General features: G+C 48.0%; 1 protein-coding gene across 1 annotated transcript in view; it reads right to left on the bottom strand.

Moving 5' to 3' along the window:
* The window catches only part of CASQ2 (calsequestrin 2), a 33,799-nt gene extending 16,802 nt beyond the window's left edge, over nt 1–16,997 (bottom strand). Inside the window, exons 1-3 of the mRNA XM_063148377.1 lie at nt 16,532–16,997; nt 2,752–2,836; nt 1,238–1,338 (exon numbers count right to left, since the gene is read on the bottom strand). Coding sequence (XP_063004447.1) covers nt 1,238–1,338; nt 2,752–2,836; nt 16,532–16,765 — 420 coding nt within the window. The 5' untranslated portion in view covers nt 16,766–16,997. The remainder of the gene's footprint in view (nt 1–1,237; nt 1,339–2,751; nt 2,837–16,531) is intronic.
* Nucleotides 16,998–18,898: the final 1,901 nt, after the last annotated feature.

Raw genomic sequence — 18,898 nt, forward strand, 5'->3', positions numbered from 1 at the left:
AGGAAAACCTCATGAAGTACCTTACAGCATCCTTGAGAGTGATGCTCCAGCATGAGGCTGTGCCTTTGCATGTGCAATTTCCTGGTGCCAGCGTGGCCTGAGCCATGGGAACCTGGGGATGCCCCTGCTGCAGGGTCATGGCAAAGCTCTGCCCTGCCTGTGGCCCCTATGGGATTGCCCATTTCTGTCCCTGAAGCCACTTGCATGTGTTTTGGTCACAGCACCCAATGCACACAGCCACAGACATTGCCATGGGAGAGCTGAGGTCCAAGGGATCTGTTTGAATTCCCTGGCCATGCAGTCCTGGAGCACAGGTGACCATGTAGGCAACCGGGCACCCTGGGAAACAAACCCTGCCAGCTCTGCTGCTCACCTTACCTCCCTTATCAGCACTACTGCACGGCCACTCACAAAGAAAGCCTCACTTCAAAGCAAAGCCAAGCCACTGCAAAATGTTCTCATTTATAAAGCAAAGACGATGGGTTTTGTTGCCTCTCCTAGGAATAAAATGTAAATAAAGAGAAGTGCAACATATAGTTGTGGGATTCAGCATCACTTTTGCATTTAGGCACAAAGGTGAGTACATCATTGTGCCCATGCACAAAATGACTCAAAACTATTTAGTTCTAGGACCCTGATCTCCTCTCACTTGTGGCAGTGCAATTTGGCAAGTACACTGAAGAGATGCTAAGTTGCTTGTGTCTAGAAATGGGCAAATAATTTGCAACATTGTAATAGCCTGTCTCAACATCACACTGCAACACAACATAAGCCTTTTTCAATGCACTGAGCTCTTTTTAGTTGCTTCGCTAGAACCCTATTTCTTGGATATTCTTTTTATGAAAATAGCTATTTTTTTAAAAAAAAAGAAAGAAAAAGCATGAAAGATTTTGCAAATGGTGAAGTGTTTGCATGTGGGCTTGCTAGCTGAGGTGGGTGAACAGCAGGCAGTTATAAGGATTGTAGCTGACTTCAATTCAAATACTCTATATAGGAAAGAGAGAAGGTTGTCTCTAAGGTATAAAGTGTTTAGTGGCATGTAAGGATCCCACCTTTCCTGGGATCTCATGGTCAGACAGGTATTGGGGAAGATGTCAAATGTCATCTCTACCAGTGAATAGCAAGAAGGGATGAAATTTCAAACAAAGGTACACTACTTGTTTTTTTTTATCAAAGTAAGTATTTGCAGGGTCTTCTCTGAGAGGTTTTACCTAGCTCTGAGCTTATCTGTACTTACATCCAAGAGGAATTCCACCAAGACATCTGCAGACAGTTCCCCATCAAATTCAACCAACCGCTCGTCCTTAAAGACATAGAGACTCCCCTCTTCAAGCAAGCCTGAAAGAAGAAGAGAGGAAACAACAAATGGTTAACATGCTGTTAAAAGTATGTTTAGTGCAGAATGTCTTTCTTGTTATCCCAGCAATTCCTCCGGGGAAAATGCAATTGCCAGTTTGCTGTGTTGGTCCAGTTAGAAACAACCTGAGTGATCTCCTGATGGATGTTTCATGACACAGAGGACAGACTTCAGCCATAACTGGTGCTGACTTCTTCCCAAATGTCAAACTTTTCATTCAGGTCACAGTTTAGTCTCAGCTGGAAAAATTCTACCCCAGAAACTTGTTTTAGCTTGGCTGTCTATCTTGCAGTAAATACTAGGCTCTAACTGGCAGCTCAGATTTTAACAACCTGTCACTAGATGGAAATTGGATTTTGATTCGGGCTGTGCTCACTGTCCAGAGAAGGCTGAACTATGTGAGCGTCACCAGTGACCTGAAAGTGAGCTTCAAACTGTCTGAGGCTTAGCTGGTCTTGGCAAAAGGGTTAGAAACCAATGATAGAGATACCACAGACTGCAGGGTGACAGGTTTCAATGCTGTATCACTGGACTGAGGACTGAGTGCCACAGAACCTTGTTGGAGGCTCCAAAATCAACAGCACTGGTCTTCTGCAATGCAGGATGGCAGGGTACCACTGGCCAAGGAGGCTGGTAGTTTGTTTCTTCTTGGAGAGGCAGAAGCTCTTGTCTTTAGTTTACCTCCCATTAGCACTCACAGCCTCTAATTTAGGAAAGAAAATTACAGTCCAGTATGCTTAAACCTTAGGTTTAGTGGTATATTTGTGTACTGTTGTATTAATGTGACACAACATTTCCATATTGATTTGTGGGCTAAAATATGAAGGGCCTGCCAGGCCCTGGAAGGCAGCTGTGTCCAAGGTGGGCAATGCAGCAGCCTCCCACCTGTAGAGCAGATTTCCTCTTTCACTCTGGGGAACAAGACAGAATGATTGGCACGTGACTGCCAAGCCATTGCAAGGCTGTGGCTGCCCCAGGGTTTAACAGGGTCACTGGGTCATGGGGCTGATGACATTTGGGGGACTAAGTGTTTTCCCTGAATGTTCTGGTTCTGCACTGCTGTGTCGGTCCTGTCTCTGGGTAGAAAGAGCAGGAAGTTACTCCATGGCACCTATTTACTATTTCTGCACAGAAAGCTGTGAACTTACACCCTGTCATCATTACAGCATGAATTGACTTTCTTTTTCACTTGGTTTGGTTTGGTTTGCTTTTTCTGGAAGGGTCTTGGCTTGTCTCTCTCATCCTCACCCCCGCCCTGATCCTGCCCCTGTTGGGCTGTGCAAGTGCCACCATCATCCTCCCCATGCTTTGGCTGTCCTCTAAGGGACTCCCATAGGCACATCACTCCCACAGTCTCTCCAAGCTATTCCAGAGATGTCAGACCTGGGACTCACCTAACTTTTTGGCAAGCTTGGCATCCTTCTTGGAGTCCACCATCCCAAAGCCAATGCTCCTGGGCTCCAGGACCTGAGCTGCCAGCTGTGGGAAGAAGCAGAGAGCCCAACATTAGTAGTGTTAATACCACAGGGTAGCTAAGGGGCATCATGCTCTGCTAGCACAATATGACAGACACAAGTGACCCATATTCTGCTGCTGAACAGCTCCAATGGTGGCATGTGTCACATGCTGCCTCTCTGCTGAGATAACCCAGAGGTCACAGGGGTTGGGTTTGTTCCCATTGTGTTGCAGCAGGGAGTTTGCTGGCACTACCATGTTCTGTTTGACACTGCCCTCAGGAGAAGGCTCCTGAGTGAACTGGGGACACCAACGCAGGGGGGTGGCTGGAAGGAAGTCCTGTGCCACCAACACAAAGCAAAACCTGTTTCCTCTGTGGTGCCTTGGTGGCCTCCTGAAGGGGAGTGTGGCAATGGCACCATGGACATTTTAACTCTGGAAGTGCATGGTGGCAGGCAGCAGTGTGTGCAGGACTCTGCAGCATCGTGTTTTCTTCATGCATGTGGTGGGGTGGCCAAAGCAGGCTCCTTTCCCTATGATGTGCCTGAAGTTGTGCCTCCTGTCCAGGCTTCAGTAAGCCCCCAGATCCTGGTCCCCTGTTTTTACTAAAGAAATGCATCTAAAGTCAGCCATGCTCATGTTCACCTTCTCACAGCTTTGCAAAACCACTGCACCCTGCTCCCACCATCTTTGACCAAGGGGCCTCTGGAAGATATCGAGTTCCTGCCTGTTTTGTGAAAATAGATATGTGAGGAAAGGAGAGACGCTCTGCAAGGGCTGGTGGTGAGAGCAACCCCGGGTGAGACCCTGTGAATTCCAAATTGGCTCCCAGAGATGCACTGACCCTGGTAAATGGATCCACTTATGCACTGCATGACTGACAGCCCCACCACAAGCATATTAGAGACCCTACAAGGTAGTAATGATGCTCTGAGAACCACCAAGCAGCTGTAAGAGCCTTCTCCTCCTCCCTCTCCCTTCCTGCTGCACAAATGCCTGTGATGCTGATGGTCTTCTTGCTGCTCCTCCTCCCAGCCCTGCCGGACGGCGGGGGATGATGGAGATGAGGGTCAGGAGCCTCTGGGGCAGAAATGTCCCTATTAGGGCACAGCTGTCAGTGCTTGGCAGCACGAGGCTGGAGGGGGGCAGAAGAAAGCTGTAGCCAGAGAGATGGTGGGTTGATTTATGAGGAAGCTCCCCCCCTGCCCCGGCTCATTTTGGCTCCCCCCCAGACTCAAAGCCAGTTTGAATGTCACCCAGCAGTGCTGCCACCGTGGCCACGTGGCCCCTTGGCTCCCCTGCTATAAATAGCTCCTGCCTGTGCCAGGCCTCTGTGAGAGTGTGCAGTGATTAGAGGCATTGGGGAGCAAAAGTGGCGGGGCAGCCACCTCTCCTGTGCAAGGGGGTGTCATGGGGCCAGCCAGCTCCCTGTGCTGTCAGCCTGTCCCTGAAATTCTAGGGGATGGTGGCAGGCACCCTGGGGATCAGGGCTCAGGGACCTTGCTTGAGCAAAAGGGAGAGATGGAGCATGTTCTCCCTTCCACCAAATGCACGTCCTCAGGGCTGTCCCAAAGCCCTCCAGGAGGAAAAAAGACTCCACCAACCACCACAGCATTGCTGCAGCCTTGATCCCCTGCAGCCACGTGCCCTGTTGTCTTTAGGGGCAAATGCCACCATGGGAGGCAAAAGTGGTGCCTGTGTCACACAGGAAACTGGGGTGTCAGTGCTCTTTTCCCTGCTTTTTGCCAGAGCTTTGAAATGAAAGTGAGGCTGCAGATTCAGGGCTTGTGCTTACAGGGGACACAGCCTGAAAGGGCCAGAGCACTGGTTTGTGTTTGCACATCCACTGATTAGGCTGATAAGGCACTGGTCTGGTTTAGCATCCCATCTGGTGGCTCAGGTCACCTTAGAGCACCTGAGAGCAGCTGGAGCCCCATATTTGCAATGAGAGATGGACACCTCTCATGAGCTCTCTAGACATCTGCAAGTGAGTGGTGATATGAGAAGAGATTTTCTGTTTCCTGTTATGGGGATTTACCCTGACTGGACAAAAGGATGGAGCCTGTAGGAACCATCAGGGTTATGGGACATTGTCAGCACGTCCCTGCTTGTTGGTGGTTGTGTATACCAGCAAGTGGCTCCTGAGAACCACCACATGAGGCTCTGGCTGCTCTGTGACCAGAGGAAAACACAGAATGGCCAAGGGAAGCAGACTTGTTCAGTCATGTCCAGTCCAGGCCATATTGATTTAGTTACTTACAGTTATGTCAGCGACAGGCCAGACACAGTCAGGGCAGTTTAAGCCCAATGGTTCTTGACTCCTGCACACAGGAGATGGTTAGGGTTTCTTTTGAGTGTTTGAAGGTCAGAAATATGCAGAAAAGCTGCAACACCTGCTGCAGACAAGTGGTTGGATGTGAGCAGGGATGTGTGCAAGGGAGGAGGCATTGATCAGAACTCATGTATGTCAGCATGCAGCACACACAAGGCTGCTCTTTGGAGGGGTGTGGGTGCAGTTCTGTAGCTGTGAGCATGGAAGTTTGCTGGAAAAGAGTAAAAGTGTCAAGAAAACGTGGGTGATGTGATGAAAACCTCTTTGTGTGAGACTGTGGGAGTGCTCAGTCATCAAAAAGAGTCTCAGTAATGGTGGAGGTGTGCCTGTTTGTGTGGCAGGGCTTGTGTGACTGCGTCTAGCAAGACTGTCTGCTGGAGGTGTATGTATGGTGGGTGTGAGTGTTTGGAGGTGTTCCTCTGAACAGGCTCATCCCAGAGATGTGCAGCAGTCTGGGCATGCAGGAGAGAGCTTGTGCATGGTGTGTGAGCGTGCCTGAGGGGGCAGAGCTGGGAGCTCATGGACAGGCTGCCTCCTCTGCAGGGACCTGCATGCCAGTGAGACACTGAGGGGAACAGTACAGCCTGAGCTCCTCTCCAGAGCAGGGTCTCACAACAGGGAGGTCTTTGTGCAGCATGAGACTTTCAGGAGCCCTTCCTACTGTGGCAGAGCCTGGAGGCAGGAGGCTTTGCAGGGCGTTTGGGGTGGCATTTGCAAGTGCAAGCTATGCAGGGGCTGGGCATTGCTCCTGGCCTTGCTTTCTCTGCTTTCCACTGCAGCAGGAGAGTCTAACCCATGCATAGGTGACAATACATTCCCACACCTATATCTGAACCCCAAAAAGCAGCAAAATATGGGGCATGCCAGAGGCACAGCAGTTTGGCTAATTCCCCCTACTCATTACAGTATCAAGCATTTATATATCCCCTTACAGTATTTTCGGATTCCATAATGCTAGTGGGATTTGAATGCAGATAATGTTTCTAATCTTGACAATCCTCTTGGCTCAGGGCCTTGGGACAGAGGCATCTGTAATCTAAGAGCACAGTCCCTCCTCCTCCTGCCTTTAAATTCATATTGCTCGAAGTCTTGGCCAGCCAGAGCCCTTGCCTTTGTGTCAGCCTCTATCTCTATAGCACATAATTTAGCTTCAACAGCTGCACGGAGACATGGAGGGTAGAAAGTGCCCTGGAAGAACTGGACATAACAGATCATGCAGTCCCTGAAGTAGAGCAGGAGCTTTGAGCTGGCAGAGTTGGCTGAGAGCATGAGCAAAGAGCCCAGTAGCTCCAGCCCAAAGTGAAGTTTGACTGCTACCAGGTGTGCAAGAACCCTCTCATGCTGGATGGTGTCAGCAGTTCCAGGCACTCAGAATAATGGATGTGGAAAGGCACAGCTCCCTGCCCAACATCTCAGCTCCACACCCACTGTACCCACCTGAGCCTCGGTGTGATGCTGAGAAGTTTTGGGAGATTAAAGCAGTCCCATAGGGTCATTCTGAAATCCTTGGTTATACAGCAGCAGAAACGTCACTCTCTGCCTTACCATGCTCCTATTCCAGCTGCAGGCAGCAATGACTGTGCCAAACCTTGCACTTGTCAGTTTTGCTGCTAAATGGCAGACAAAAATCCCTCAGAGAGGGTTAAAAATGGGAGTGGGAGGAGTGGCTGCGTCAGCATGGTCAGTTTTCATTGTGAAGTGACATTATGGCATTCTGGCCTGGATTTTCTTCCCACTTCTCTAGCACCTGCCCAGAGCTCCCACAGACAATAAGGCTCATCTTCCCCAGTTCCTCAGGCTTGGGAGGAAGGGCTGGGGGCATTTGGGTGTCTCTGAGAGCCATCATGAGTACACTTCTTTTAACCATGGGAGCTTTCTCTTTTGCTATTTAGCAGTGCAGGAAGAACAAAACTCCAGCAATGCAGGGAGAAGAGCAACAGGAGATGATGAGGAAAAGTCCCCCAAGCAATCTACACTCCTCTGCTGCTTCTCTCCTACTCTCTTTAATGCTGCAGTTGATGCTGATGGTCAGAACCTGGTTGATGAAATGATGATGATTTTATATCCCAGAGTGTTAGGTTTTTATTTTCAGCAGCAAAAGGAGACAGCAAGTTTTTAGTGTATTTCCCCAGAAGTTTTGAATCCTTACGCAGGACTCCCACCTACACACTGTAGTTGGCTACTCTGAGACATTGGGCAGTTTCTTGGAGAACAGAGGCCATTATTTCTCTTCCCTAATGCTGTGCTGTCCCCACTAGCACCCCCTTGCATACCACACCAGTAATTTCTTAGTCTTTTCCACAGTTCAGGCTGTCCTGGAGCACTGTGGTGATCAAAGAGCAGGGCCAGAAGCCTGCTGAGCAGCTGCCACTAGAAAAGTCACTTTGCTGGCAGTGGGGACTGAAGGAGAGTATGTTGGTCCCACCTTGCTACACTTTTCCACCACCTGAGCTGCTTGGAGAGGCTGAAGCCCTCTCCTAGAGATCACTACTCCATGGACTAAAAGGCAAGTCCCCAAATATGGAACACTCAAAGGTCACTCCCTCAGAGCTGGCTTTCACAGGTAATGCTTCAAAAATGCTGCCCTGGAGCTTTAATTGTTGCGCAGCCGCTCAGCGGGGTCAGCCACACGGCAGCGTGCTCTCTGCCTGCCTCTCTAAAGGTTTCACATAGCTGGGGCTGTATTTTTATCTGCTCCTGGCATCCCTAATTTTAGCCAGCTGCAAGCCAAAGCACAGCCTCCCCGGCCGGGAGCTACTCGAGGCTGGTGCCCGTGCCACCGAGCACCCACGGGCGCAGGGGCCACCTGCCACCGCTCCTGGCTGGTCCCTGCTGGCACGGCATCAAAGGTGTGTTGGCAACTCAGCTGTGCCACTTGCATGTCAAGGGCAGACAGGGACGTGTGTCTGTGTGTCTGTGTGTCTGTGTGTCTGTGTGTGTGTCTGTGTATGTGTCTGCGTGTCTCTGTGTGTCTCTGTATGTGTGTGCTGCCCCAGGCATCTGGGACAGGGCAGAGGCCACCCCCCTAAGCTGCCCTTTCCAAAACAGAGACTGACAGCGTACTTTGGGACTGTCCTTGTCCTTGACAAAAGTGAGGCTGTTGCTCCCTGATTCTCCTTCTGACCTCAGAAAAGCTGCTTTGAAACTGAAGGCTGGAAGTTGCTGTGAAGCCCATGTGAAGCAGGGCAGAAAGCTGGGTGCTTTTAGTGGGTGCTGCAGGAGGGAGGCATGCTTGGTATTAAGCCCATTCACCTACACATGCCCATGTCAATCCTATGCCTCTGGCTCTCAGGAACAAGCCAGATTCCTCCAGTTTCTGACCCAAGTGAGTGTAAGCCAGCACCTCTGGAATCCCAGAGAGTCCAGGATGCTGTGGGCAAGAGCTGGGAGCTCCCATCCTGCATACACAAGAAGGATTAGTGAAGCAGGGCCCTGGGGGAACAGAGTGGTCCTTGAGACAAGAAAGACCTTTTCCCCAAGAAGTGAGCAGAGAGAAATAAGAACTGAAGAAAGCTTTAAATATACCCAGCCCTCCTTGCACTGGGTTCGAGGTGTCAGAGGTCTGCTGGCTGATGGCAGTGTCTGCTGCCAGGGCCGGAGAGGGTTCCCAGAAAAAGAACATATCATGTACAGCAGCTGGCCTTCACCGGAGCTGTGTCAGAGAGCACGCAGGAATGAGCACCATCAGCACTGCTCAGGAGGGGGTGCCGGTGAGGGGAGGAGCCACTGCCTGGGAATTCAGCTCTTGGTTGCTGCTCCCTCCATTTCCTTGGGCAAGTTTTTTTCTTTTCTCATGTATGTAGGTAAATCCCAAAGTGCAAAGGGGAAAAAAAAAAAAAAAAAGAAAGGAGAACTTGGACCTTGTTAAGTCACTTCTTTCCTAGTCCATGGATTTCGTGCCTGGTTGCCTGTTATTTAGGGACAGAGGCTGCAAAAGGACATCTTTGGTCATCAGACTCAGAATCGTGTCATTCAATCTCTGTCACAAAGCAGCCAGTGTCCATTTAAGACTCACTGGACTGTTCTCCCCTTCCTCCTCTGGTGATTAGGGACTTTGTAGTTCCAGACTTGTTTTATTCATAGCCCATTTGTCCTTAGGCTTCGCGCTTAAATAGCTCTTCTTCCTCCCGGGTGTTTAAAAGGAATTATCATATCCCCTTTCCATCCTTCCCACAAATGAAGCTCAGGCACGAAGGAAGGGCAGTCATGGGCTTTGATTCCTTTGCTTTTAGATGAAGGGCACTGGCAGAGCAGGCTCTGGAGTAAGGTCAGGGTGGGCGAGCATGGCATGGCCACCCCTACCCAGTCTCAACAGCTGCCCCAGCCTGCCGTCAGCTCCTGCAAAATGTCAGGGTCCAGGGCAGGCAGCTCAAAATGGTAACCACAAACACCACACATGTCCTCTGAGTAGGTGAGTGTGAGGTCAAGCTAGCCCTTCTTGGGCCCCTCGCTCAGGATAAGGCCAAGAAAAAAATGCTCCATTGTGAGCCTGGTGAGACAATGGAACAGGTTGCCCAGAGAAAACATGGATGCCCCATCCCTGGAAGTGTTCAAGGGGAGGGGCCGTTGAGCAACATGGTGTGATGACCCACCCTAAAGAGGAAGTCACACCTCATTTAGTGGTAGGTGTTCCTGCCCATGGCAGGAGGGCTGGAACCAGGTAATCTCTAAAATCCCTTCAAATCCAAACCATTTTGCATTTGTATGAAAGGCATCTCATTTTACAAAAGTGAGACCCTGCCTCCTGAGGACCAGCCCAGCAGAAAGACATCAGGAACACTTGCTGGCACTTTTAGGGGAACCTGACTAGCATGGCAGGATGGCAAGACCAAAGTGGATGGACTTTTCCACATTTTTTCTCAATTGTATTTCTGAAAGGAGGGGTGGCTCAGAAATTCCTGAGTCTCCATGCAGCTCAAGGTCTTACATAGAAATGGCCTCAAATTGCACCAGGGGAAGTTTAGATTGGAAATTAGGAGAAATCCCTTTGTTGAAAGGCTGGTCAAGCCCTGGGACAGCTGCTCTGGATAGTGGTGGAGTCACCATGCCTGGAAGTATTTAAAAGACGTGTAGATCTGGCACTCAGATATGGTTTAGTGATGAGCTGTGCTAGGTTAATGGTTGCACTCAATGATCTTAGAGGTGTTTTCCAATCTAAATTATTCCATGACTCTATCACAACCACCTACAGAGGTTGTCTGCAACAGCTGGACTGTGATAAGAGCTCCACAGTTCAGGGCCAAGACTCGGCCTCGTACTCTGCCAGCAAAGCAAGCCCAAGCTCACAGGGGTCTGCCATGTCTCCAGGAGATATTTGCATTCTTTAGATCCCCTCTCCAGTCATAATTTAGCAGATGAGAAAGGTGCCTTTCAAAGCACGTTTATGGCTGTGAAAGTGCAATTTTAGGAGAGATGCTGCTCGTGCAGCCTGTCCAAAGTCACTGCTTGGAACTGACAGAGGGACTTCAAAGAAAGAAACATGTCAATAATAGGTAATTCAGCCTTGGAAATTATTTTGGCCACACTTACACAGGAAGATCAAGGCACACAGTTGTTCCTAGATGTCAATGTGCCCATCTGTGAAACAGGGAGTTTTCTGCAACCTGTTTTTGTGACTGGCATGTCAGTGAGTGAAACCCCCTAGGTGCTACTGCTAAAAATCAGTACTCTGCTGGCTGTTGCTGAGTTGAGACCTACTTACATGGCCTCAAATGGGAAGTAATCAATGCACAATTTTTCTTTTTCTTCCTCCCTTCCTCATTTTCTACATTAACTTATCTGTAGTGGAAGCACTTCTTTTGTAGACATAGAAGCCCAAACACCCTCTGTTATTACAGGCTTTTGCACACTTTCCTATCCAGCCAAATGCCCCTCATCTCTCACCTTGAGATTTGTTCTGTAGGGACTCAGACAACTGAGAATTTTTGTGACATTCATTGAACATGTCTTCTATATCCGTATTTATACTCATACCTCAACACTAAATTGTGTTGAGGCACTGTCCCATAAACATGGCCATTTTCAAAGAAAATGTCTGAAATCTGAGTATGTGAAGCAAACATAAAAAGGTGCTTAAAGAAAGGGCTTGGGCTTATATTTCTATTTTTATATTTTATATATTTTTAAGATTTTATATTTTTATACCTAGAGATGGGAAAAAAGTGGAATCTCATTTCCTGGTTCCTATGGATTTTATGAATATACAGACCTAAACTCATAAAACTTTTTTCTATGTTGCATCAGAAGCAGAGAGAGGCTTTTTGCTATGTATTACATGGCTCTGAACTCTTGTGGGAATATCTGCTCTCAAGAGAGTTCAAGACCATATGAGGGAAACTACCCCTAAACCAGCTAGCTGATCTTGTACTACTTTTTCCATCCTAAGCTGGAAGCTGCAGTAGTTTCAGCACTTGGAAATAAATGAATTAGAAGGTAGAGCTTACACACAGTTTAATCCTTGCCTTTTACTGGACTCAAAATCCTTCTTTCCCTTTCACATCACAGGGAGATACTGGCTGTGTTTCCATGTGTTACAGAATTGGCCAAATATGTTCAGGAGTTTCACTTTGTTCTGCCATTTGTTGCTAGAGGCTGGACTGATCCTAGGCCTCATCTGGAGAGGGGAGTACACATCCCTCTTCTCTTTCCTCTTATCAGACTGGCTTGTGCTAGGCAAGTTCTCCATGAACTTTCAGTCCAGGGGCACTGTTGCATTGAAGGGACTGAAGTATCTGGGCTTGATGAGCCTCTCTTTTTTAAGGCTATTACACACGCACACAGATGTCAAGGGAAGAATGGCAGGGGAGCTGGGACTGAGGGAGTTTCAGCAGAAAGAGGATACCAGAGTGCATCACAGGCAGCCTGCTATGATAGTGAGAACCCCTCAGCTGCTGGAGAGAGCTTCTCAAGTGCAAAAGGAAAGCCCCTAACACTAATGCTTATTTATTCCTGCTACATTATTCCTAGAGACAGAGGCTGGCCCATTGGAAGGCCAAACTCCCTATTTAGGACATTCAGAGATGAGAAGGGAGAAGGTCTTAGAAGTGATGGTAGGAGACAGGGTGAAACATGGTAGAGGAGATAGAGAGGAGAAAAAGAGCAGAACATGTATTTCTCAGGTTCACTGCTTTGATCTCTTCCCCTCTAAACCCTTCTTCATGAAAGTTGAGACCATTTAGGACAAGTAGATTTTTCTTTTACTTGTCTGTTAAACAATTATTGTGATTTTTTCGGCTTTTTTTTCTTCTTCACTGTGCTTACCTCATGGAGTGTGCAGAGCTCTTGCAAACATCACTACAGGGTAGGAATGGCTACTGTTATCTCTGGGACTTCTTGGATCAAACTCTGCATTTTCCTGTATGGAGGCTTTTCCCTACTCCAGGTGCAGGTGCTTTCCAGTAGCCAGTGGTGCAGAGTGGAGTCACAGGAGAAAGGTGCACAAAGGAAAGGAACCCTTTAACTTGAGCTGTGAAACAGCCTGTGTTCATGGTATCTCTGCCCAGGGTTGTCTTAGGACAATCCTTCCCCAACTCTTTTCCATCCTAGCCAGAAAGCAGTAGGTGTCTCAAATCAGTCCTTTGGCTATTTTTCCTGACAGACCAACCCAACAGCCTCCATCTTCCCAATCTGGACCTGAGGGGCTGGCACTGCCACCCCTGGAGCTGTTGTCATGAACTAACGATGGTCCAAAGAGCTGCTTTTGCTGCCAGAGGGGTTCAGTTGTCCCTGGAGCCTGTTGTGACCAGGTGGCACCCAGCAGTGTAGGTGGTAAGAGCTGTTAGGGCCACTTCATAATGATCATCATCTTCATTCCCCTTCTAAACTGGAAAGTGACCCTGGGCTGCGTGGGAATTTGTTGATCCAGTATACCTGGCTACAGGGAGCTGAACACCCCATGTGCTGTGCCAAAAGCAATATCAGCTTGATGACATCATCCCTTTTCTGGTGACAGTGGGTGTGCATCCTCAGCTTTCAACAGTGTCAGTCAGTCCTACATGCTTCTCTTGGAAGGAAATTTTTCTTATTATATCACTTCTTGGTCTGCTGTACATAGTTATGGTTTAGTAAAGTCCTTAAATAAGTGCTTAACTTTACTTATGTGCTATCATGTTGTCAGCTTGATTTCCTAAGTAAATGAGAGCCTTGTGATTCTCTTCTCTCTCCCCTATCAGCTCCCTTCCCTAATAAGCCTTCTATCTGTTGGCCCTTTTAAACCAAATTTTCCAGAGTGAGTGATCTCAAACATAATGAAGCTGTTGCAAGTTTTATGAAGAGCAAAGACTTGGAAGGGAAAAGGCTGAAGTGCCCTGAAAGAAGGAAATATTGCCATCTGAGCTGAGCCCCTATGGAATTTCAAAGGACCCAGTTAAGAGAGAGCCTCGCGTGTTCTTCACTCCTGGGAGGGGCCCCAGTCAGAGCTTGTTACTGACGAGCTGCATATTTCAAGGAAGCCGTGGTGGATCTCTCTTGCTCTTTTCTTTGGTGTCTAACGTAATTCTTCATGCCTTTGATCTTTGGAATTGTACATTTCTTATAAGAAATATAACACGTTAGAGAAGCAGAAAGGATGGACTATTTGGGGGTTTTCTGGAATTAAATTCTTTGAGCCCATGTGCCCACCCATGCATGTCCATGAGACAATCTGATGTAACAGACCTTAACCACCTGCTCAGACCTTTGCTTTGCTCCACACCTGCCTGTGTGTTGGATGGAGGCTCACTTTTATTCCTAAGGATGGGCACTGATGACACTGTATGGAAGGGGGCTAAAGACACACTGTATTGCCAGGCTGTGAAAGCAGCATGTCTCAGTGTGAAACAGCAGGAAAATTGTCAGCAAAGTTAGATGGAAAAACTTGAGGTGCTGTAGAAAGGAGCATCTTATCACAGGCAGCACCCTGTGCTGGGAACCTCCCAAGAGAGCTGGCAAGGATTAGTGATGGCTGGAGTATTTACCTCTTAGATACTTCATTTCAGGTGTAAAGGACCTTCAGCACTCCAAGTCCTGACCCCTCTACTGAAATTAGATATGTAAAACCTTCCTGAGTGAACTTTTCTCAGGTTTGGCTGGAAGGAGAGTCCTGTCACTGCTCCTGTGCCTACAGAGCAGCTCACTACTCTAAGGCTTGCTCAAATTACAAGAGACCTGGGTTCAGCTGCTGACTGCTTCCAGGAATAATGATCCCAGGCAGTTCATCTCACAGGCAAACAGCTCCACATCTCAGTCAAGGAGCCACTGCAGACATTTCTTTCCTTCTCCCTGTGCTGGTGAATATGCAGTGAAGTCCAGCAGCTGAATGAGCTCTGACAGGGAAAATTAAGAGTGACCCCCTATGGTACAACACATTATGGCTTGAACTGAGGGAGTTGAATGCTCTCACAAGAAGGAGCAGATTACAACCTGGCTTGCCCACTCAGAGTGCTCCCATGGCTTAAATTAGTCTAGAAATTGGGAACTGTAGCACCATTTTGGCCTGTGTCCTGTGCAGAATAGAACACGTCTTTGTTGCATTCTGAGACCCTCTCCCCTTCTGATTCCCTCTGGGTGGCAGAAGCAAAGAAGTGCTTACTCTGCAGATTCCTCTTGTGCCTGGGCTGTCAGATTGCTGCTGCTGCAGTTCCCAGTCCAGGGGAGGGACTGATCTGAAACTGTGATACATGCACTGAATCAGCACTGCAAGTGCTTTGGAAATTTTGAGGTCAAAGCCACAAGTGCCAGTTGATGTGTGGCACCATTAGCTGGAAGCTGAGCACCAGGGGACTGGAGCACTACAGTTATGTAAAGGTCTAGCCCTCAGTCTCTTGCCCAAGGTCACATAAGAAGTCCATAGCAGAGAGCAATTGGAAACCAAATAAATCACCAGAATCCCAAGCTAATGTACTCATGGCTGAATCCAATCCTGAAAAATAAAAGCTTAAGGCCAGATTATATTGCAGCTGTTGCACCCTTGATAGCATGGGTAATGGTGTCATGAGGACTCAAACTGATGGTAGACATCAGACCGTAGAGTCATGGAAACATGGCCTGGTTGGAAGGGATCTTAAACATCATCTAGTTCAAAGCCACTGCCATGGACAGGGACACCTTCCGCTGTTCCAGGTTGCCCAGTACTCCATTCAATGTGGCCTTGAACATTTCCAGGGATGGGACATGCTTCTGTCAGGTTTCTATCAATATGTATCTAGTAACTGTTTGACACCTATCAAGCACAAAATAGTTATTCTGTTAAACAACAATGTCATTATACAACCAACAATACTCATTTCAGCTGGAGTTCAAGCATTACTTTTTTCTTTTCTTTGCCAAATGTTATTTGATCACTCACCTGCAAAAAGTAACCCTTGCCTGACAGGTGAGTAAAATCTGGTTAGTTTTTGGACCTTTCTTTCTGGCAGTCATCAGGCTTGCTGAGGAGGTCAGCAGACCTTCAACTTGACACTGAACTTTTTTGGGTCCTATCCCTCAGCAAGCATATTTTCTTATTCACATTTCCTACACTCTCAGGGGTGCAATGCATTTTTTCTCTGGATCTGACAAATAAAGCTGAAGTGTTTCTTCTGCAATTCTGAATTCACCTTCTTTTCAAATATGTCTTTTAGTTAAGAGGGAATATTTGCAAGCTCCTGGTAAGAAATATGCACCTAACAATCAAGGATTGCAGCTGTGTGATTCCCTGCATTACAGCTACAATACAAGAAAGAATGCTAGAAATCTACATTGTCACTTTTGCCACGATTTATTTTACTGAGGATTAATGAATCATTCGTTCATGAAAGAATTAACAACACTCTTTTTCCAGCACAGAAGAGAATGGTTGCATTAACAAGCAGCTATAGACTGATTCCAAGCAGGCAACCAAGTGTCAAAAAACAAAAAGGGATTTAATGCTGCTGCACCAGCAGGGAGCTTTTGAGATGGGGAGCTAGGACGCCCATTTGCTGCACAGCTTGATAAGGTTTCTTGGCTGACTGCTGCTAGTGGGATAAAAAATGGGACTCAATCCAGAATACAAGTGGGATACTGGCTTGTACAGAATGAGAAAGGATCAAAAAATTTCAAGCTACGGATTCAGGTGCTGAGATTTGGGAAAGCTGAGCTGAGCTGAGTTCATGTTTCTGAGGTTTGCAAGGTTACTTGCTATTGCCTGAATTTCTGACAGACAATCCAGAAAAACTATTTCCCAGCAAACTGAGAAGAGCACAAAAGAGGCTTTTTCCTGGGCTTTGCAGAATTCAGGCAGGGGCTAACTGAATTCCAACCAAACAAACTTTTGGATGCCCAACCTCCCCTGCACGAGACCATTTGCCTCTCCTGTCCTGTGGCTCCTCTCCATGACTCTGAGCAGTGCTGTGGTCCTGACCCCGACGGGGACATGCAGCGGCACTTACCTCCAGCACCATCTCTGTCATCTGGAACTGCTTCTGGGAGACCTTGTCAGAGCTCACAGGCTCATGGAAGAGCAGGCAGAGCATGTCATACTTCTTCAGTGCCTGCTTGTAATTCTTCTCGTTCAGGTCGATCACTCGGTCTTTCCCATCGTAAGTAGGGAAGTTCAGTCCCTCTTCTGCCTTGCAGCAGAAAAGCAGGTAAAAACCTGCCAGGATCCAGCAAATTGCCTTCATAGGGGCACCCTTGGAGTGCAGCAAAGGGTGGGTAAATGTCCCCCTCTTTCTTGATTTGAGAAGAGAGGGAGACCAAGGACTCCAGGTGAACTTTGAGCTAAGTTTCTCCTAGTTTCTCTAAGTTTCTCTCTGCTGCTTTCCTAGAGTTGAGCCCAAACACTGCAAGGCTGGCGGGGAGCGGCAAACTTTGCTGTCCTGTACTCACAACAAAGAGAGAGACAGACGGGAGAAGCTGTCAGGCCAAGCCCTGGATACCTTACATAGCTGTGTCCAGCTCCCGTGTCATTAGGAACTCCATTTTTAGGAAGCAGTTGTTTCAGGCTAAAAATAAACCCTGCAATGAATAAAAAGGACAGATATGACACCATTGAGGGACTTGCTGGCACTCTGCATCATCGGAGAGAGACAGAGTGGGCAAGAGGGAGGGAGTGGAAGATGTCAGTCCTGGGAATATGCAGGCAGGGTTTGAGAAGGGACAGACTTCACTCACACAGGGAGTCAAGGCACAGGCAGTCCTACTAGGAATTGACAAAAATAGAAGGTATTTACTGCGATTTATAATAAGGGTATCTCTCTTTATATCCCTTTGGGCATCACGGTGATTAAGATTTTGATAACAGATCTCAGATTAAACAGTTTCAGAGCCTCATCTGCACCACTAGAGGAAAAGTCCTGTTTCCTCAGCAGCAAAGGAGGTGAACACTCCTGGGACTTCTTTCTCCTGCCTGGAGCGCCATTTGGAGCTGCTAGCTGACATTCAAGGTGCTCTCTGAATCACATTTTCTGCTTGTGGGGCAGCAGGAGAATTGCTGGCCCTTGGACCTGCAATCCAAACGCAGAGGGAAGCTTATGTTGCAGCCTCCTGTTTTCACAGCAGTTCCCAAGCTACATACATTGCTGCCAAGTGGTTCAACCTTATTGTGCTAAGGGGGCTGATGGCTGGGAGGCATGTGCCCAAGCCAGTGTCTTGGGGCAGGAGGCAGGGCTCTCCTCAAGAGGATGGTCAGATGGCACCATCATCACCAGCCACTCTTTCTGGGGCCTGCCTGTTGGACTGGAGCTGATTTTTCACATAACTCTCTTGCATTTCCCAGCAAGCTGTCCTGAATATTCCTCCTTCTTCATGTCCCAGGGATGGTGGCCAGTTCCTCCTGAGCACAGCTGCTGCTTTGCTGTATCACCTGCACAGCGCTGCTGGGGGAGAGCGGTTCAGAGGCACAGTCCCTCAGCTCTTCCCTGCTCTGACCACGGTGTCACCCCTGACCCATGACTGGCAGCAACAGGCAGGTGGAGGCAGGCCAGCTGGCCACAAGCCAGCCCTGGGGCTGGCATGGATCCACTGGAAAAGGCCTGCTGAAGGGCTGGCAGAGAAGAGCTTGACGGGGGCACGGCTCCCTTCCCCCTGCCAAAATGATGTGCAGACAAGTGGCCTTATCAGGTCTTTTCCTTGCATGCTGCTCCATCACAGCTTTGCTCCATCCACACCAGGGAAGAGACAATATCCCTTCTTAATGCACTTGTTTCCATTTAATTGTATGTCTGGGATTGTTTCAACATTTGGGGGAAAAGGTGAGCATCACTTAGCAATTACAGAATCATAGAATCATTTAGGTTGTAAAAGACTCTGAACATCATTGAGTCCAGCCATTAATCAAATACTGCCAGGTCCACCACTAAACCATTTCCCTAAGCATCACACCTACATGTCTTTTAACTACCCCCAGGGACAGGTACTAGAACACTTTCCTGGGCAGATTAAACACATATCCTGGGTGACTTAGGAGCACACATCCTTTCACTTCTATGTCAGCTTTCACTTCCCACCTGAACAGCCCACAACATATTTGGAAGCCAAACCCTCTGGGTAATGGCTTCCAAATCTGTCTGTTTCTCATCTGTTATTTCCAAAGCCTTTTCAGAAGTTCAACCTTTGCTGTCAAATTAAAGTCCTAATGACAAAGCCTGAGGAATATAGGTAAAAGCTGAAGCAAGACAAGCCTCCAAAATATACTTCTTAGAGGCAGACTTCAGGGGCAGTCATTTTTAGAGGAAGAGGTAAGTCTGAATTGCTTTTAGTGGGACACAAGTCTTGTGTCACCGTGGGTGGCAATGGCTGGTTAGGTTTATGCTGAG

This window comes from Melospiza melodia, chromosome 2 (genome assembly GCF_035770615.1).
Source record: "Melospiza melodia melodia isolate bMelMel2 chromosome 2, bMelMel2.pri, whole genome shotgun sequence".
In the NCBI taxonomy this organism is placed as follows: Eukaryota; Metazoa; Chordata; class Aves; order Passeriformes; family Passerellidae; genus Melospiza; species Melospiza melodia.